Source organism: Rhinopithecus bieti, unplaced genomic scaffold (assembly GCF_001698545.2).
Source record: "Rhinopithecus bieti isolate Rb0 unplaced genomic scaffold, ASM169854v2 scaffold_10347, whole genome shotgun sequence".
NCBI classification, from domain to species: domain Eukaryota; kingdom Metazoa; phylum Chordata; class Mammalia; order Primates; family Cercopithecidae; genus Rhinopithecus; species Rhinopithecus bieti.
The window spans coordinates 2,047,143-2,067,811 of record NW_016806836.1 but is presented as its reverse complement, the minus strand read 5'-3'; the positions used below and the strand labels follow the sequence as shown (position 1 = coordinate 2,067,811).

Sequence of the window (20,669 nt, the reverse complement as noted above, 5' to 3'; positions counted from 1 at the left end):
TTTTTTTTGAGACGGAATCTCGCTCTGTCGCCCAGGCTGGAGTGCAGTGGCCGGATCTCAGCTCACTGCAAGCTCCGCCTCCCGGGTTTACGCCATTCTCCTGCCTCAGCCTCCCGAGTAGCTGGGACTACAGGCGCCCGCCACCACGCCCGGCTAATTTTTTGTATTTTTTAGTAAAGACGGGGTTTCACTGTGTTAGCCAGCATGGTCTCGATTTCCTGACCTCGTGATCCGCCCGTCTCAGCCTCCCAAAGTGCTGGGATTACAGGCTTGAGCCACCGCGCCCGGCCGGGAGTCGCCCGGCCTCCCCTCTCATATTTTTATGACGGTTGTTTTTCTTTTTGTTATGCCATTTGAGGGATTAAAGTACTTGGCTGTCTCTCTCCATTGCTATTCAGGTTAACAGCCACCATTTGTAAACACTTTGTTGGAGCTCATTCCTTCTCTGCTAGGAACTTTACAGGCATTGTCTCAGTTTATCCTACCGCACCTTTGGCAGGACCTTTGTTATTCGAGTTTTCATTATCCATGTATCCACAGTTACAAGGCTATATAGAAAAGTAAAAGTCACACACAAAAATCTTGCTAACAAACTACTTATAAAATTAGTCACTACTTAACCATCCCTCTGCTTATCCCTCCCAGTCCAGTTAACATATTTGGTAGTCAATTTCTGGCTGACGAAGAGATACATTAAGCATCAAGGTAATACAAATGTAAATAAAACTGACTGCAGACTGAAAGGGCATATCTCCCCAAAATTGTAGGACTAGGCGAAATCCCTGAAAGTGATGATAGAAAACTTTCAGCCTTATACCAGTTAACAAAGGAAGAGGGGAAATCAATAAGGATGATGAGATGACAAAAACTTGAAAAGTAGAGGATTTGCCTAGGAAAAATTAAACCCTTGGGAAACTTAGTAAAGCTCAGGAATATTTTGGCAAAACCATCCTTTGTATGTTGCAAAAGTGAGACAGGAAATGAAGTATAGTGTTTATGATTTTTTTTTTTTTCAAGACAGAGTTTTGCTCTCTTGTCCAGGCTGGAGTGCAGTGGTGCAAACTTGGCTTACTGCAACCTCGGCCTCCTGAGTAGCTGGGATTACAGGCATGCGCCACTGAACCCGGCTAATTTTTGTATTTTTAGTAGAGACGGGATTTCACCATGTTGGCCAGGCTGGTCTTGAACTCCAGACTTCAGGTGATCCACCCGCCTCAGTCTCCCAAAGTGTTGGGATTACAGGCGTGAACCACTGCACCTGGCCTAGTGTTTGGGAAAACTATACTAGGAAAAGAATAGTTGCTTTAAGTCATTCTTTGATTATTCTGAGAATTGGCATATAGCTGCCATTATAACCTACTTTTGCTAAATATAATAATAATAATTATAATTATATTTTGAGTCAGGGTCTTGTTTTGTCACCCAGGCTGGAGTGAAGTGGTGCGATCTCGGCTCACTGCAACCTCCGCCTCCTGGTGCAAGCAATTCTTCTGCCTCAGCCTCTTGAGTGGCTGGGATTACGGGCACGAGCCACCACACCCAGCTAATTTTTGTAGAGACAGGGTTTCACCATCTTGGTCAGGCTAGTCTTGGAACTCCTGACCTCAGGTGATCCACCCGCCTTGGCCTCCCAAAGTGCTGGGATTACAGGCATGAGCTGCTGCGCCAGGCCCTGCTAAATATAATATTAACTTTATAATTTTAGTCTTATTTTTAAAGGTAAAGTTCCACCCAGATCTTATCACTATTCCCTATGAAATGTTTCTGGGTGGCCGGGCGTGGTGGCTTATGCCTGTAATCCTAGCACTTTGGGAGGCCAACATGGTTGGATTGCTTGAGGCCTGGAGTTCAAAACCAGCCTGGCCACATGTTGAAACCCTGTCACTACTGAAAATACAAAAAATTAGCCAGACGTGATGGTTGGGCGCCTGTAATCCCAGCTACTCGGGAGACTGAGACAGGAGAATCACTTGAATCTGCGAGGCAGGGGTTGCAGTGAGGCGAGATCATGCCACTGCACTCCAGACTGGGCAATAAGAGCGAAACTCTGTCTCAAAAGAGAGAAAAAAAAAAAAGAAATGTTTCTGGGTATGTTTTTGGCTGCAATTAGCTGAAAATCGTGACTCAAAATGGCTTATTGCAGATACTTAGAAGCCCAGAGGTGGGCCTCCAAAGGTCGTTGTCTCAGTGACCTGGACTCTGCATTTTTCCACTCTGCCATGTTCAGGTCTCAGCTTTGTCCTTAGGAAAGCTCCCCTAGTGGCACAAATGCAGGAGTGATATCCAGAAGAAAAAGCCTTCCTTGCCAGGCGTGGTGGCTCACGCCTGTAATTCCCAGCGCTTTGGGAGGCCGAGGCAGGCAGATCACGAGGTCAGGAGTTCAAGACCAGCCTGGCCAACACGGTGAAACCCCGTCTCTACTAAAACTACAAAAATTAGCCAGGCGTGGTGGCGGGCGCCTGTAATCCCAGCTATTCGGGAGGCTAAGCCAGGAGAATTGCTGGAACCCGGGAGGCGAAGGTTGCAGTGAGTTGAGATCATGCCACTGCACTCCAGCCTGGGCAACAGAGCAAGACTCTGTCTCAAAAAAAAAAAAAAAAAGGCTGAGGGTGGTGGCTCACGCCTATAATCCCAGCACTTTGGGAGGCTGAGGCAGGCAGATCATGAGGTCAGGAGTTCAAGACCAGCCTGACCAACATGGTAAAACGCCATCTCTACTAAAAATATGAAAATTAGCCGGGTGTGGTGGCACATGCCTGTAATTCTAGCTACTCAGGAGGCTGAGGCAGGAGAATCGCTTGAACCCGGGAGGTGGAGGTTGCAGTGAGCCAAGACCATTCCAGTGCACTCTAGCCTGGATGACAGAGGGAGACTCCATCTAAAAAAAAAAAAAAAAAAAAAGCCTTCCTTGGTTTCCTGCCGATTTCCTATCATGTTTCTTTGTCCCGAATTGGGCCCAATATCCATGCCCATTCCTAATACAATTACCATAATTGGCTTAGACTAGCTCTGAAGCAAGTAGCTATATGAGGGAGGAATGACAACTGAAGAAAATAGAAAAGAAGGGATAAAGGATGTTGAGTTGGCAACCGACAATTCCTGCTATAGCCTTTTAAATTAATTTACTTTAAGTGGTACTGATTATTCATATTGTTATTTCCATATATAGAGGGATAAGAAATTGGAGGCTTAGAGGAAGTGAAGTGACTTAACCAAGGTCACATAGCTAAGTGGAATTTTTTTTTTTTTTTTTTTTTACTTTTTTGAGACAGTCTCACTCTGTCACCCAAGCTGGAGTGCAGTGGCACTATCTTGACTCACTGCAACCTCTGCCTCCCGGGTTCAAGTGATTCTCCTGTCTCAGCCACCTGAGTAGCTGGGATTACAGGTGTGCATCAGCATGCCCGGCTAATTTTTTGTTTTTTTAGTAGAGATGGAGTTTCTCCATGTTGGCCAGGCTGGTCATGAACTCTTGGCCTCAAGTGGTCCACCTACCTTGGCCTCCCAAAATGCTGGGATTACAGGTGTGAGCCACGGCGCCCAGCTATTGGAAGTCATGATGCAAGCTGTTGTTTGCATCATGAATTCCAAACTTAATGAGTGCTAGGTTGAAGTTATTTTTTTTCTGTTTCCCTTGATCTTTTATTGAGATACAACATGTATTGAAGTGCAGAAATCTTTTGCAAGAATTCATTGAGCACTATAGTTATTTTCTTTTTTTCTTTTCTTTTTTTTTTTTTGAGACAGAGTCTCGCTCTGTCGCCCAGGCTGGAGTGCAGTGGCCGGATCTCAGCTCACTGCAAGCTCCGCCTCCCGGGTTTATGTCATTCTCCTGCCTCAGCCTCCCAAGTAGCTGAGACTACAGGCGCCCGCTACCTCGCCCAGCTAGTTTTTTGTATTTTTTTAGTAGAGACGGGGTTTCACCATGTTAGCCAGGCTGGTCTTGATCTCCTGACCTCGTGATCCGCCCGTCTCGGCCTCCCAAAGTGCTGGGATTACAGGCTTGAGCCACCGCGCCCGGCCAAGTTATTTTCATCTGTACTTATTGTCTCCCTGGTAAAGGCATAAACTCCCTTCAAGATGGGGACAAGGTTTTATACTTTCCTGAATATCTTTTAGTGCTTATATCTAACAGCACTTAACCAGGATCTGGAGGGGGTCAGCCAGTCTTGCTTCCTTCCAATTTACTCTGTAGATGTTTGTGGTTTTCTACTGTAACTACAGAGGTAAAGGAGCCACTGGTGTTTCCAGTGTCTGGCACATAATAGGTGCTCTATGAATGTCAAATGAATGAGGCATAAAAAGTTCTTCCTATAACGTAAGTAGTATAATAGGAAGATCACTGGGATAGAATTCTCTTAGAAGACATGATTCCTAGTCCTAGCACTATTACTCTTACTGAGTATAACTTTGGACAAGTCATTTGTTTAATTTCAAACATTTACTGAATTCTATGTACCAAATACTGTACAAGTTGTTCAAAAGGCTACAGAGTCTCTACTCTAAAAGTCTAGTCAGGGGAGAGATTACACAGGAGTGAAACCCCATCTCTACTAAAAAAAAGAAAAAAGAAAAAAATAGCCAGGCATGGTGGCAGGCACCTATAATCCCAGCTACTTGGGAGGCTGAGGTAGAAGAATTGCTTGAACCCAGGAGGTGGAGGTTGCAGTGAGTCAAGATCGCACCACTACAGCCTGGGCAACAGAACGAATCTCTGTCTCAAAACAAAAACAAAACAAAACAAATAAAAAAACACAGTATGTTTAGAGATCCTTAAGGAAGTTTTGAACCTATCCAATGTGTTGGGAGTAAAGATGAGGGGGGTAAAAGTGGGAATTCAGAGAAAGGACAAATATTTTGAAGGAAGACAGGCAGCATAATGGTTAACTAGTCAGACTGCAGACAAGCAAGCAGTCCAAATCCCGTGTCCCCAGGTCTTAGCTGGAGGATTAAATCCCAGATTCTCATCCTTGAGAACCTCTTTAAGCTTGTTTTCCCATCTGTAAAATGTAGATGATAACAGAATCCTTTTCCTACTATAAAATAATGCACATTGGGGGGCTTAATGTAGTTGGCTATATAATAAATCGTCAATACATGTAGCAGTGGTGGGGGGAGCTCATAAAGACTTGTTAACTTATTGGATGTAGGTGAGAAAGAAGAATCAAAAAGAATATCCAGGTTCCCACCCTGGGAGGGGCAGACATAAATGGAGCCAGGAATGGTACAAGGAGCTTTGTGGTGGGCACTCACTAGTACCTTCCTTTGGAATAGTTCAACAAATGTTCACTAAGTACACATAAAGCCAATATAACTTGATGAGCTAGAGTTAGGCTAAGATGTCGAGTGAGCAGAAGAGTAGTACCCAACTAAGGGCTTGAGGAAGGCTTCCTAGAAAAGATGATGGGTGCACATAGTCCTTAAGGATGAGCAAGCTTTGCGAGGAGGGAAGGTAGGAAGGCCATTCCAGACAAAAGCACAAACATGCACAAAGGTGAGACAGAGCATGGTGAACACACAAAGTTGTAGGGATTTTGTCTTTCTAGGACACAAAAAACAAGGTGATGAAAACAAGGCTGGAGAGACAAGCGGAGACCACACAGTGGTCACCCCTCACTGGCCTCACTGTACTACTGGACTGCTCCAACCCGTCCTGGCCCAGAGCTAGAGGTGGCACCACCCCCACACTGTGTAGGCAATAGGTACAGATACTCTCAGCCCCAAGCCCCTCCACCCTGTTACTGTGAGACTCACACATCCTGTTTTCCCAAGCTTGCCCCACAGGGTGAGCAAACTGGACCAGCTGGATTAGAGTATTTGGAAAAGTACAGGTGGGGCTTCTAGGCTATGCCACATCAGGCCAGGGGGTGAGATTTTTTTCCCCTTCCCTGGTCTTTGGACTGGGGCACTCCCTGAGGAGGCAGGAGTGTGACCCCTCCCACCCATTGGTGGTCCATGATCCATTCATCCAGTACATCATCCATAAGCATCTGCTGGGCCGGGCACAGTGGCTCACACCTGTAATCCCAGCACTTTGGGAGGCTGAGGTGGGTGGATCATCTGAGGTCGGGAGTTCAAGACCAGCCTGGCCAACATGGTAAAACCCCATCTCTACTAAAAATACAAAATTAGCCAGGCGTGGTGGCACGTGCCTGTAATCCCAGCTACTCGGGAGGCTGAGGCAGGAGAATCACTTGAACCCAGGAGGCGGAGGTTGTAGGTTGCAGTGAGTCGAGATCGAGCCATTGCACTCCAGCCTGGGCAACAAGAGTGAAATTCCATCTCAAAAAAAAAAAAAAAAAAAGGCATCTGCTAAAGGCACAGCATTGTGTTAGAGGCTTGGACTACCCTGAGGAATAATAGTCCTGACACTTGAGGACATCCTCATCCAATTGGAAAAGCACTGGATAAACTCAGAAAATGTCATAAGGCATAAAAGCTGTAATAATAACAGCTAACTTGTATTCAGCATAAACAAAAGGCCTAATCAGGCTTTGGACTAAATATTTTGCCTATGGCTCATTTAATCTTAATAATAACTGTAATGAGATTATCTCATTTTATGAGGAGGAAACTGTATACAGAGAGGTGATTGACTTGCCTAAGGTTGAACGGCTTATGAGTAGTAGAGCCAGCATTCAAATCCAGTCAGCCTCCAGTGTCCCCCGTCTTTAGCCATTAGCCACCCAGAGAATCTGCTAAGCCATATAGATAAATGCTATGAATTCAGAGGCAGGAGCAATTACTGTGGCTTGCGGGCATCCACAAAGGCTTTCTAAGATGGTGGCACCTGATTTGGGCCTTGAAACTGGTTGAATAGAGATAGGAAAAGAACAGATACTCAATTTAACTGGCCCTGTCTTTTGAATCATCACTTTAAGCCTAGAATGACAAAGCTAGAAAAGACCCTAAATATCATCTAGCCCAGTGGTTATCAAATTTTTTTAGGATGTGGACATTTTTCTTTAAATGAAACATGAGCAGAAGCTAGGTGCAGTGGCTCATGCCTGTAATCCCAGCTACTTGGGAGGCTAAGGTGGGAGGATTGCTCAAGCCCAGAAGTTCGACACCAGCCTGGGCAACAGTGAGACCTTGTCTCAAAAAAGAAAGAAAGAGGCCGAGCGCGGTGGCTCACGCCTGTAATCTCAGCACTTTGGGAGGCTGAGGTGGCTAGATCACTTGAGATCAGGGGTTCGAGACCAGCCTGGCCAACATGGTGAAACTCTGACTCTACTGAAAATACAAAAATTAGCCAGGTGCAGTGCTGCACGCCTGTCATCCCAGCTACTCGAGATGGAGGTGGAGGTTGCAGTGAGCTGAGATTACACCACTGCACTCCAGCCTGGGTGACAGAGTGAGACTTTGTCTCAGAAAGAAAGATGAGCAGTGACCTTGCCTCTTCAAAAGGAGGGCCAAACATTCTCTAGCCCAAAAAGGCCCTGAAAAGTTCAATTGAGAACCACTGATTAGTCCAATGTCCTTGGAGCTTCGTTTTATCTTTGCTATCTGGATAAGGAAGAGACAGCAGTAGTTCCCAAAATACACAAATGATGGGACGTTTTAAATGGGAGTAACCAACTGAGCACTCTGCTGCTGCTGCTTATCTATTTGCCCTCTTGTCCTGCCTCAGGGTGAATGGTTGGCAGCTACAAATGGCAACCAAGAGAGAATGTGCAGTAGAGGAATATGAAGGGAGCTGGAGTTGGAGAGACTCTTAAAGAAAGAGCTGAGTAATTTGGGACTGGAGAGTTAATGTAAATCTCTTCTTGGTTCATGGGGATTTTGTTGTCGTTATTGTTTTTTTCCCCATGACACAACCCTCAGGAGATCCTGAGAACACGTGCCCTGATTTGGGGGGATTTTAATTTAAAAAAACTTTTTTTGAGGCGGAGTCTCGCTCTGTCGCCCAGGCTGGAATGCTGTGGTGCGATCTCGGCTCACTGCAAGCTCTGCCTCTCGTGTTCACACCATTCTCCTGCTTCAGCCTCCCAAGTAGCTGGGAGTATAGGAGCCCACCACCACTCCCGGCTAATTTTTTGTATTTTTAGTAGAGATGGGGTTTCACTGTGTTAACCAGGATGGTCTTGATCTCCTGACCTCGTGATCTACCTGCCTCGGCCTCTCAAAGTCTAGGATTACAGGCGTGAGCCACCATGCCTGGCCAACATTTTTTTTTTAATTAGAGACAGTCTCTTGCTGTGTTACCCAGGCTGTTCTCAAGCAGTCCTCCCACCTTGGCCTCCCAAAATGCTGGGATTACAGGCGTAAGCTACAGCGCCCAGCCTTCCTTCTTTCCTTAATTCTATTTGTTTGTTTGTTTGTTTGTTTTTGAGACAGTCTTGGGCTGTCGCCCCGGCTGGAGTACAGTGGCATGATCTCGGCTCCCTGCAATCTCCGCCTCCCAGGTTCAAGGGATTCTCTTGCCTCAGCCTCCTGAGTAGCTGGTATTACAGGTGGCTGCCACCACGCCTGGCTAATTTTTTGTATTTTTAGCAGAGATGGGGTTTCACTATGTTGGCCAGGCTGGTCTCAAACTCCTGACCTTGTGACCTGCCCACCTTGGCCTCCCAAAGTGTGGGGATTACAGGCATGAGCCACCATGCCTAGCCTTCCTTAATTCTATTAATATATAAATCCTTTACTTTAAAAAAAAAAAAAACAGACTCTTGGTCTGTTGCTTAGGCTGGAGTGCAGTGGCACAAACCAGAGTTAACTGCAGCCTCAAACTCCTGAACTCAAGCAGTCCTCCAGCCTCAGCCTCCCAAGTAGTTGGGACTGCAGTTGGGAACCACTATACTTGACCCTACAGGGCTTTTTCTATTTGTTTTTTTGTTTGTTTGTTTGTTTTTTTGTTTTAAGACAGAATTTTGCTCTTGCTGCCCAGGCTGGAGTGCAATGGCGCAATCTTGACTCACCACAACCTCCGCCTCCCAGGTTCAAGCGATTCTTCTGCCTCAGCCTCCGGAGTAGCTGGGACTACAGGCATGCACCACCACGCCTGGCTAATTCTGTGCTTTTAGTAGAGTCAGGGTTTCTCCATGTTGGTGTTCAGGCTGGTCTTGAACTCCTGACCTCTGCCCATCTCGACCTCCCAAAGTGCTGGGATTACAGGCGTGAGCCACCGTGCCCAGCCATTTGTTTGTTTTTTTGAGACAGGGTCTCACTCTGTTGCCCGGGCTGGAGTGCAGTGGCATGAACATGGCTTACTGCAGGCTTGACCTCCCAGGCTCAAGCAGTCCTCCCTTCTCAGCCTCCTGAATAGCTGGGACTACAGGAACACACCACCACACCTGGCTGATTTTTACATTTTTTGTAGAGCCAGGGTCTTACCATGTTGCCCAGGCTGGTCTCAAACACCTGGGCTCAAGTGATCCTCCCGCCTCGGCCTCCCAAAGTGCTGGGGTTATACGCATGAGCCACTGTACCCAGACCCCTTCAGGGTCTTATCTTTATAAGGGGTGTCTTATCTTTATAAGGGGTGGGGGATGGTCAGCACATTCTCATTGTCACCTCTACCTTCCCTAGGTATGTGCAGGTGAAATTTGTCTGCATTCGGACCCAGTCAAACAGGAAGAGAACCCAGGAGGCAGACATGTGCCCAGCGTACTTGCTCCTAAGGTACAACGAGAGACTAGATAGACTATTTATCAGTGAACTAAACACACAGCACGTACATGGTCACTCTAAAGTGGCTAGTCCTGGAGGAGACACCACTGGCAAATCTCAAAAGACAATGTGCCTGCAGAGACTCCAGCCTGTGCAGCCCACAAGCAAAAAAGACCTTGACACTGCCGAGAAGTCCCTGGTCGAGCCATCGTTTTGCCTAGATAAGGTACAAGTGTCCTCAAAGCCAGAGCAGGAAGGCATCACTCCTTCTGACCTGGCCAAGATAGCAAAAGTGATGAAAAACTTTCTTAAGGTAGATGAGGGTTCCATGGCTTCCTTCAGTGTGGGTGACAGCCAACACCTGGACCGACTCAGCTTCCAGAGCAGTAAGATGAGCGACCTGTTCATCCGCTTTCCAGAGAATCTCTTGCTACACCGGGTGGAGAACACCCAGGGCCACATCCTCTATGCTTTCTTGGTGGAGAACAAGGAACGAGAAAGTCGAGTGGTGCACTTTGCTGTGCTCAAGGCGGAGACAGCCACCTCTGTGGCCAAGATGCTGAGCATCTTCACAGAGTTCAACTCCGATTGGCCCAAGGTCAAGGTGGTCTTTGTGGACCCTTCATTCCATCACCGGGCTATCCTGCAGGAGATCTTTCCTGCTGCCCGCATCCTCCTTTCCATCTACCACACAACCCGACTCTTGGAGAAGAAGTTGCATCGTAGTTCAGCAAATCCATCCTTTAAAAGGCTCATGAAGGAAGCCCTGCGGGAGGCTGTGTTTGTCACTTCCGAAGCCAGCCTGAAAAATCTCTGCCAGATGTCCCAGGCCCTACTGGATGAGGATCTCTTCAACTTCCTGCAGGCCCACTGGTTCACCTGTGAACTGCTGTGGTACATGCATGTTAGGAAGGGCCTGCTTGCGTGTAACACCTACATGGACAGCCTAGACATTGTCACCAGCAAGGTGTCAAGCCTCTTTCGGGAACAGCAGTCCCTGCTGGACTGCATCCTCTGCTTTGTGGATTACATAGACTTCTTTAATACCAAAGGCTTGAAGAACTTACCCACAGCTCCTCCCAAGTTAAAGAGAGCTCGGCCAGCAAGCATGCCACTGAAGTCCAAGAAAGCTTTTGGAATCTGTGGAGAGAGCCTTACCAGCCTCCCTGTAGAAGAGACCAAGTCAGACCCACAGCAGGTACAGGTGCAGCAGCAGTCACAGGTGCCGCCCTCACAGGTTGGCATGCTGGACACCTTGCACCAGAGTGGCTCTGAACTAGCCTACAAGCTGTGCCACAATGAGTGGGAGGTGGTACAGAACTCCACCCACCTGGTGGACATGGCTGGCTCTTCAGTGGACGTTCAGCTGCTAGAGGACTCTCACCAGGTTAGCAAAGATGGCTGTAGCTGCAGCTGTTCCTTTCAACAATGGTACCACCTGCCATGCCGACACATTTTGGCTCTGCTGCACACCAGCCAGCAGCCGGTTGGTGAAGCCATGGTGTGCCGCCGGTGGCAGAAGAAGTACCAGCACCTCCTTGGGCCCAATGGGGAGCTCCAGGATCGTGGCGTGGTCCCAAACACAGGCCAGCCTGAGAAGCAAGGACGGAACAACATGATTCAGGACCTAAGCAGGGAGTTAGCAAACCTGCTCATGCAGACTGAGGGGCCAGAGCTGGAGGAACGCTACTCCACCCTGCGCAAGATTGTGGATATCTGGGCTGACCCCTCCCAGCCGTCTGAGTTCCTTCAGCAGCCAGGAGACTTTAAGGATGTGGGCAGCCTCCCTTTCCTCTGGGGAAAGCAAGAAGAAGGGGAGGGATTCCCTCCTGCTACAGCTGTGATGCATTATTGAAGCACTTTAGCTGAGGCATTGGACCACAAACACTTCTCCTTGGAAGTGTGAGAGTTTAAAGTAGGCAGGACATGCTAGGGGTCAGCATTTTAGCCAATGTCTTCCTAGGTAGGGCTAGGAATATTGTTACAGTAGAGAGGAAAGGAACTCCACTGTGTGACAATCCTTTCAATCTGCCCTTTTCAGCCTACTTTTGGCATTCCTTGGGAGCCTCAGTTGTTGTTCAAGGCCAAAGTTATCTCCGTGCTGCAGGGTCACCCTCTTCCTTCCCCAGCCCCTGAGATCAGATCTTATTTGCCCTGCAAAGATGAATCCCTGCCTCAGGATAGGGTGAGACAAAATCGGTCTGGTAAAAGGTCCTGTTTTCAGGGACAAAGGGAATGAGGATGATCTTTGGCTGTTGCTGCTCTTTATGAAGAATCATATTTGTTACTTTTTATTCATATTAAAGTTGTTTTTAATAAAATTAAGTAAACAAGAGAAATGTGTTCTGCTTGATCAGGGAAGGAAGAGGAATTGCATAGCAATAGGACTCGACTTTACAATAGGAAGTTGATGCTCTAGGATGGATTTATTAATTTTAAAGAAAATTGAGGCCGGGCATGGTGGCTCATGCCCATAATCCCAGCACTTTGGGATGTCGAGGTGGGTGGATCATCTGAGGTCAGGAGTTCGAGACCAGCCTGGCCAACATGATGAAAACCCTGTTCTACTAAAATACAAAAATTAGCCAGGCACGGTGGCCCACCTATAATCCCAGCTACTTGGGAGACTGAGGCAGGAGAATCACTTGAACCCAGGAGGCAGAGGTTGCAGTGAGCCTAGATCATGCCACTGCACTCCAGCCTGGGTGACAGAGTGAGACTCTATCTCAAAAAACAAAAAAAAAAAGGAAAATTGAGTATTAGCAACCTAATGGGGTTGTGGAGCCAAATAGAACCTGATGCCTCACATTCAAGGATTTAGCAATCTGCCTCTTACTTTGCCCCCTTCCTACAACCAAGCTTTCAAGGTTGATTTCAGGTTGCCTTATATTCTAGCGGGAAGAGGCCAAATAGACTGGAGGGTGTCGGGGAAAAAACCTGAATCTTAGACCTGACTGGCAGCAACTTGCTGGAGAACTGTGGGCAATTTCTTTGATCTCAGTTTCCTCTAAAAATTAGCATGTTGGGCTGTTCTAATCCCAAATTTCCCCGCTAGGTTTACATAAGCACCTTTTTTTTTTTTTTTAATGAGATGGAGTTTCGCTCTTGTTGCTTGTTGCCCAGGCTGGAGTGCAATGGCAGAATCTCGGCTCACTGTAACCTCCGCCTCCTGGGTTCAAGCGATTCTCCTGCCTCAGCCTCCCAAGTAGTTGGGATTACAAGCATGTGCCACCACGCCTGGCTAATTTTTTGTATTTAGAGAAGGGGTTTCACCATGTTGGTCTGCCTGGTCTTGAACTCCTCATCTCAGACGGTCCACCTACTTCAGCCTCCCAAAGTGCTGGGATTAAAGGCATGACCTACCGCACCCGGCCCAATAACATTTTTGATGCATAAGTACCAACACTAATTTGATGTTGCTAGTTGGTAAACTTAATCCTCCAAGGCCTGGTAAACACCCAGCTTTCTAAGTCTGCCATCTTCAAGGGAACTGAGGACAAGAGACCAGTCAGTAGGCCCTTACACTACTGTAGTAGGACACTAAATAAGTCATGGCACCATTCTGAAGAATACTGGAGGGGGTCGGGCTAGAGAATGCCAAATTTTGGCTTGCTTAAGGGGATCTGGATTTCCTTAGCTCTAAAAGTTGGGCTCCCGATCCCCGAAGGAGCAGTAGAATTCGAGACCTGGAACTCAGTTTCCTCATAAGGTAGAATATGCGTTACGACTACATATGCACCATTTCCTAAACTCCAGGGGCTTTAGAGTCTGACACACACACACACACACAGAACAAAACAAAACAAAAAATCGCGGTGGCTCACGCCTGTAATCCCAGCACTTTGGGAGGCTGAGGTGGGCGAATCACGAGGTCAGGAGTTCGAGACCAGCCTGGCCAACAGGGTGAAACCCCGTCTCTACCAAAAATACAAAAAATCAGCTGGGCTTGATGGCGGGTGCCTGTAATCCCAGCTACTCAGGAGGCTGAGGCAGGAGAATCATCGCTTGAACCCGGGAGGTGGAAGTTGCAGTGAGCCGAGATCGTGCCACTGCACTCCATCCCAGGCGACAGTGCGAGACTCCATCTCAAAAAAAAAAAAAAATCTATAAAATTGCTATTTATTTTCCTTTTCATTTTCTGCCTTTGAAGGAGCTTCCATAGTAACGTGTCCTTCCAGTCGCCTAGCCTGAAGGGAGGCCCCAGAGCTCCAGCTTCAAGGCTCCGCTCTCCCAGACGCAAGTATCATTAGACTGTCGTTGGTTACCACCAGCCGAGCCCCTTGTTACCCTGGCAACACCGCCCGCCCGCGAATCGTCGCGCTACGATTGGTCTGTGGCGCTAAAGCCTGAAAGTGAATTCCTCAGACATTGGCCCGAGTCACTGCGATGCTGACACCGTGGTTGGTGAGTTTGGATGTCAGTCAGAGTCGGAGGCAGGGTCAAATAGGGAGAAATGGCGACGGAGCCAGGCTGTGGGTGAGTGATTCCTGAAGGGGTGGAAGTGTGAGACAGTGGATCACCGCAGTCAGCCGTCATACAGCTCCCAAAGGGGTGTGACGGAGGTTTTCTTCTCATCCGGCTCCAGCCGGACTCGGAACGTCAGACATCCACATCTCCCACAGGTTAGAGGTGAGAGGTCAAAGGCCGTATTCCCTCTCTGTTGGTTTTTGGACCCCACGTACTGTGGACAGCGGTCAGGATCCCGAACCAAAGACTCAGCTTTCAGCTACTTACAGAGTAATGGTGGGCAAGTCACTTAGCTTCTTTGAGCTTTAGTTTATCATCTGTAAAATGAGGACAGTAACTCGGTCTGGGGCCAAATAGAGGAAATGCTGGAATAGACCATTGCTGCTAAAAGAGGGATATAGTAGAGGCAGGAGAAGCTATGTACATTTGTTAGCCATATTTTATGGTGGAAGGGATTGAGGCTCAGAGAGGGTCACTGACTTGCCCAAGATCACCCAGCAAGTTTGGAGCAATTGCAATTCTCTTATGCATACCAGGACCAAAGGAAAGAATGGATGCCAATCAGTCATTTATAAATATAAAATCATATTTTTATTTTATTTTATTTTTTGAGACGGAGTTTCACTCTGTCACCCAGAGCTGGAGTGCAGTCGTGCAACCTCGGCCTCCTGGGTTCAAGCGAGTCTCCTGCCTCAGCCTCCCAAGTAGCTGAGACTACAGGCATGGGCCACCATGCCCGGCTAATTATTTTTGTATTTTTAGTAGAGACAGGGTTTCACCATGTTGGCCAGGCTGGTTTCGAACTCCCAACCTCAAGTTATCTGCCCACCTTGGCCTCCCAAAGTGCTGGGATTACAGGCATGAGCCACTGCACCTGGCCAGAATGCTATTTTTTTAAAAAGGCCATATGCAGCTCTGGCCGTACCTATTTAAATCCCCTGTAACCATATCTTTCCATTAGCTAGCTTCTTATCATTTAGATCTCAGCTCCAATATCATCCTTCTCCCCTGAGAGGCCTTTCATTAGCACTTTAACTAAAGTATCCTTCCCTTCCCCAGCTTACTCTCTGACATGTTACTCAGGTTTATGGTCTTTGTAAGCTTCATTATTGGATATATTTTTGCTTATTTGTTTACATGTTTATTGTGTATCTTCCCCTAGAACAGGGCTGACATATAGTAAGTGTTCAACAAATATTGTGTGGATGAATAATTGAAGAGCCAGGTGCCTGCTGTCTCCTTAAATTTCTGTTCCTCTCCATAGGCCCATCTTTGGAAAAAGATCTGGGAATGATTGTCTAGCCTCAAGCCTCAACTTACTTGAAGCTTGAGAGACTCAAAGCCTCATGGACAGCTGCCCTGCAAAGAAAGTATTTTGACCTCGGCATTTGGACATCTCCCATCTCCCCCATGGCCCTGACAATGCTGAATGGGCACCTGATTAAGGACTCAAGCCCACCTATGCTGCTGCACCAAGTTAATAAGACTGCCCAGTTAGATACCTTCAACTACCAGAGCTGCTTTATGCAGAGTATCTTTGACCATTTCCCTGAGATCTTATTTATCCACCGGACCTATAACCCAAGGGGTAAGGTCTTATATACCTTCCTGGTGGATGGACCTCGGGTGCAGCTGGAGGGTCATCTTGCCCGAGCAGTCTACTTTGCCATCCCTGCCAAGGAGGACACTGAAGGCCTGGCCCAGATGTTTCAGATATTCAAAAAGTTTAACCCAGCATGGGAGAGAGTCTGTACCATCCTGGTGGATCCTCATTTCCTTCCACTGCCCACCCTAGCCATGGAGTTCCCCGCAGCTGAGGTCCTGCTCTCAGCCTTCCACATTTGCAAGTTCCTCCAGGCCAAGTTCTATCAGCTGTCCCTTGAACGACCCATGGAAAGGCTGCTCCTGACCTCCCTGCAGAGCACAATGTGCTCAGCCACAGCAGGCAACCTGAGAAAGTTGTATACACTCCTGAGCAACTGCATCCCCCCAGCCAGGCTGCCCGAGCTTCACTCACACTGGCTGCTCAACGACCGCATCTGGCTGGCTCACCGCTGGAGAAGTCGAGCTGAGAGCAGCCGCTACTTCCAGAGCCTCGAGGTCACCACCCACATCCTCAGCCAGTTCTTTGGCACCACCCCATCTGAGAAACAAGGTATGGCTTCTCTGTTCCGTTACATGCAGCAGAACTCTGCAGACATGGCAAACTTCAACCAGGGCCTGTGTGCCCAGAACAATCATGCCCCCTCAGACACCATCCCCGAAAGCCCCAAAGTGGAGCAGCTGGTAGAATCCCGTATCCAGCACTCCCTCAATGCCATCTGCACAGGGCCAGCAGCCCAACTCTGCCTGGGCGAGCTTGCTGTGGTCCAGAAATCCACACACCTCATTGGCTCTGGCTCAGAAAAGATGAACATACAGATCCTGGAAGATACCCACAAGGTGCAGCCCCAGCCCCCTGCCAGCTGCAGCTGCTATTTTAACCAGGCCTTCCACCTGCCCTGCCGCCACATCTTAGCCATGCTCAGCGCCCGCCGCCAGGTGCTCCAGCCCGACATGCTGCCGGCTCAGTGGACGGCAGGCTGTGCCACCAGTCTAGACAGCATCCTGGGCAGCAAGTGGAGTGAGACCCTGGATAAGCACCTGGCAGTGACTCACCTCACTGAGGAGGTGGGTCAGCTGTTGCAGCACTGCAGCAAGGAGGAGTTTGAGCGGAGGTACAGCACCCTGCGGGAACTGGCTGACAGCTGGATTGGGCCTTATGAGCAGGTCCAACTCTGATTATTCTCGATGCCCAGAGAAGCTCATGCACCTGTGCACACTCACATCCACCCGTACACACACACACACACACACACACACACACACACACACACACACACTGTCTCTCTCTCTCTCTCACTTAATACTGTTGTATTTCCGTGGGCCCTCCTTCCAGAATAAGGACAAGGTTCAAGGGTCTTTTCATCTACCATGGCCTGCTACCTAGCATGTGTCTAGCTCAATGAGACAAGAGTCAGCAGATCTTATCTGTTTAGTTTACTCAGGTGGCCACATACAGTCTCTGTTGTATATTCTTGGTTTTGTTTTAACATTTTCATAAGGTAAAAAACATTCTTAGCTCATAGGTCTTATAAAACCAGGCAACCCAGCTGGTCGTGGTGGCTCACGCCTGTAATCCCAGCACTTTGGGAGGCTGAGGTGGACAGATCACTTGAGGTCAGGAGTTCAAGACCAGCCTGGCCAACATAGTGAAACCCCGTCTCTACTAAAAATACAAAAATTAGCCAGGCATGGTGGCGGGCGCCTATAATCCCAGCTACTCAGGAGACTGAGGCAGGAGAATTGCTTGAACCCGGGAGGTAGAGGTTGCAGTAGGCCAAGATCCTGCTGCCACTGCACTCCAGCCTGGGAGGGCGAGACTCCATCTAAAAATAAAATAAAATAATGGCAACCCCTGATCTAAGATAAGAGATAAAACATCAGGCGGTGAGGTTGAGGTTTGGGGCTTGGTAGCAGTTGCCCCAGTCATGAGATGACTCACTTATCCCATCTCCTTTGAGTGAACTGGGCTGGGAGGCTTCCTACAGAGGAAGAGGCCCCTCTGGGGAGCTCTGGGGAGCTGGCTCAGCCAGGGTCCCTGAACTTCCTTCCTTGTCCTATCCTGGGGTCAATAAAACTGAATGCTGCATATTCTATCACTTGTCTAGTTTTTTTTTTGTTCCATAGAAGGCAGTTTAGGGTATATTATGGAAAGAATAGACTTGAGAGTGTTATACAACATGTGAATCCTGGTTGATTCCTTCCCTGCTTGATTTTTGTGCCTGGTTCTGCCTTTTACTAGCCATGAGTCTTATTAGGGTAAGTTACCCCTCTAAACCTCAACCTGATTGTAAAAATGGGGATTTCCACAGGGTACGTTTACAGAGCAGGCATACCTAGTGGGTGCTCAATTAAGTATTAATTTTCCTTCCTTGCCTATGGTCCTATGATCTGCCTTCAACATGCTGGAAAATTTAAGGCAAGAGGAGAATTCACATGACTAGGACTTAATATAAGAAATTCTGGTGGTGGCTCACACCTGTAATCCCAGCACTTTGGGAGGCCAAGGCGGGTGGATCACCTGAGGTCGGGAGTTTGAGATCACCCTGACCAACATGGTGAAACTGTGTCTCTACTAAAAATACAAAAATTAGCCGGGCGTAGCGGCAGGCACCTGTAATCCCAGCTACTCGGGAAGCTGAGGCAGGAGAATTGCATGAACCTGGGAGGCAGAGGTTGCAGTGAGCCGAGATTGCGCCATTGCACTCCAGCCTGGGTGACAGAGCAAGACTGTGTCTAAAAAATAAAAATTAAAAAAAAAAAAAGAAGAAGAAATTCTGGGTAGGCCAGGTACGGCGGCTCACGCCTGTAATCCCAACACTTTGGGAGGCCAAAACAGGCAGATTAGAGCAGCCTGGGCAGCATGGCAAAACCCCTTCTCTACAATAAATACAAAAATTCACTGGATGTAGCACGTGCTTGTAGTCCCAGCTACTCAGGAAGGGTGGGAAGATCACTTGTGCCCAGGAGGTCGAGGCTGCAGTGAGCTGTGATCATGCCACTGCACTCCAGCATGGGTGACAGAGTGAGACCCTATCTCAAAAAAAAAAAAATCTGATTAAGTCTTCAAAACATAAAAGCAGCCTCAACTCTCCAAGCAGGGGCCCCTACCTCAGATAATTTCCATTTTATCTACCTGACAAAACCTATTTCCTGTCTTAGTGGTATCTGGAGAAACTTTAGGGTCTGGAAGTCCCTGATGCAGGACTGGAATTTGTCAGAATAGCTCAACCACCAGCTCTATCCCCATCCCTGCCATAGGCCCTCCTCCCAACCCTGTCTGCCCAAGAACCATACAGAGAAGCCACCCTACGTATCTGGTGCTATTTCATCCATCTACAAGCAGAAGCCAGAAGGCTGGCCCCTCTTAGATCTCACTAGCGGCATCTTCCCAGAGGCTGTGTGGGCATATGCCTGCTCCCACTGTGCCCCCTCCACAGCACCCTCTGGCTCCGGATGGGCCATCATGAAAGCTTGAGCAGCCCAGATCAGGTCCTCTTCCCGAACACCTGGGACAGGCACGGTGGGGATGCCAGCGATCATCATAGCGAGGGTGAGGATGCAGATGTCAGACTGGGAGCTGGCCCCCACTGCCTCAGAGGGTACAGGTAGAACCCTTGGTGACAGCCCACACAGCATCAGGGGCCTAGGCCTGCTGGGGCCACCCAGGTCGGGGGCTCTGCTTCTGGAGTAGCCATTGTCCCAGCCCAAGCTCTCCGGCTGCCTCACATGCGGGAATTTGTGGCAGTTTTGGCTGTATTCCTTCCGTAGTGTCTCCCAGCTAGTCCCCCCAGGGCAGCCCCTGGCTTGTGGCATTGCCAGGGCTGGGCCCCAGGCCTGGGCAGCAGCTGCCACCTGCTCAGCTTTCTGGCTCAGTGGGCCTGTTCCGCCAGAGGCCACCACCACTGGCTCTATAGGACTACAGAGGCCAAGGGACAGGCCTGGAGAAGCAGTCCCACCTGCAGAGACAGGAATGAAATGGAACGTTATTCTCGGTCTCTTTGAGGAGGGGCCCCTGAGGGGCAGGGCATGGGAGCAGAGCTTGGGGGAGTAAGAAAGACCAGCCCCAGCGGACTGTCTAGAGGTTGGGAACTAGGTGTTACTCATATCCATACTCCCAGTCCCCAACACAGAGTAGGTGATGGAGAAGTGTTTGTTGAATTAATGAATAGTGAGCAAGCAGGTAGTTATTGATTGGCAAGGACATTTGGAATGGCTTTTCTTCTAAAAGAATTGATTCTAGGGCCAGCCCCCAAATGCCCAGCAGAACCACCACCTCCCCAGAGCCAGAAAGCAACTTCTCAGGGGAAGCTGCAGCACTCCCTCCAATTACAGGTGCCCCCTGCTCACCTTGGCCAGAAGGCAGAGGACCTGGATGAGTTTGTGGAGTCCTGAAGTAGGACATGGCTTCCCCAGAGCCCCAGTTTGTGAGGGAATAGTAATCTGCCTCCTATCCTCCCTTCTTCGCCCTTCTAGAACGTCACCTCATAGACCCTCCTCTTTGCACTTGGAACCCACCTTACAGCATTGACCTATTCATTCTAGAACCTGAACATGACAATAGGATGAGGTTAAAAGAGCACCAGACCAGGAGCTGGGTGTTCTAGGTTCTTGCCCTAACCTTGGATGAGTCACCCGGACAGTTTTGTTCCTTGATATCCTTATCTGTAAAGTGGGTCTGATGACTGCCCGCTATCTCATTAGAAGTTTTGAGGATGAAATGAGGTCATTTGTATGGAAGCAAATGACCAGAGATGGAAATACAGGAGCCAAGTGCTTTGTGCCTTGTAGAGTAAGACTTGGGGTCAGACCCAGTATTAGTATTTTTCTTTTTCTTTTTTTTGAGATGGAGTCTCACTTTGTCACCATGGCTAGAAGGCTGGAGTGCAATGGCAAGACCTCAGCTCACTGCAACCTCTGCCTCCTGGGTTCATGTGATTTTCCTACCTCAGCCTCCCAAGTAGCTGGGACTACAGGCACCCGCCACCATGCCT

General features: G+C 48.4%; 3 protein-coding genes across 7 annotated transcripts in view; 2 read left to right on the top strand and 1 right to left on the bottom strand.

Annotated features, from left to right (window-relative positions):
* ZSWIM3 (zinc finger SWIM-type containing 3) overlaps positions 1-11,940 on the top strand; it is a 22,369-nt gene extending 10,429 nt beyond the window's left edge. The window contains exon 2 of the mRNA XM_017877933.1: positions 9,526-11,940. Within this exon, the coding sequence (XP_017733422.1) occupies positions 9,526-11,461 (1,936 nt within the window). The 3' untranslated portion in view covers positions 11,462-11,940. The remainder of the gene's footprint in view (positions 1-9,525) is intronic.
* A 1,755-nt stretch (positions 11,941-13,695) lies between these two features.
* On the top strand, positions 13,696-17,304 carry ZSWIM1 (zinc finger SWIM-type containing 1). Of its 5 annotated transcripts, none has more exons than XM_017877932.1 (2): positions 13,696-14,010; positions 15,338-17,304. In XM_017877932.1, the coding sequence occupies exon 2, from the start codon at positions 15,484-15,486 to the stop codon at positions 16,852-16,854; it is 1,371 nt and encodes a 456-aa protein (XP_017733421.1). In that variant the 5' UTR covers positions 13,696-14,010; positions 15,338-15,483; the 3' UTR covers positions 16,855-17,304. The 5 variants fall into 5 exon arrangements, with proteins under 5 accessions (XP_017733421.1, XP_017733418.1, XP_017733419.1 ...); XM_017877929.1 differs by lacking the exon at positions 13,696-14,010 and adding an exon at positions 14,030-14,082; XM_017877930.1 differs by lacking the exon at positions 13,696-14,010 and adding an exon at positions 14,034-14,228.
* A 1,681-nt stretch (positions 17,305-18,985) lies between these two features.
* SPATA25 (spermatogenesis associated 25) lies at positions 18,986-20,557 on the bottom strand. Its single transcript, XM_017877927.1, has 2 exons — positions 20,026-20,557; positions 18,986-19,634 (listed from the first exon to the last, which is right to left on the bottom strand). The coding sequence occupies exons 1-2, from the start codon at positions 20,078-20,080 to the stop codon at positions 19,012-19,014; spliced, it is 678 nt and encodes a 225-aa protein (XP_017733416.1). The 5' UTR covers positions 20,081-20,557; the 3' UTR covers positions 18,986-19,011.
* Between the last annotated feature and the right edge of the window lie 112 nt (positions 20,558-20,669).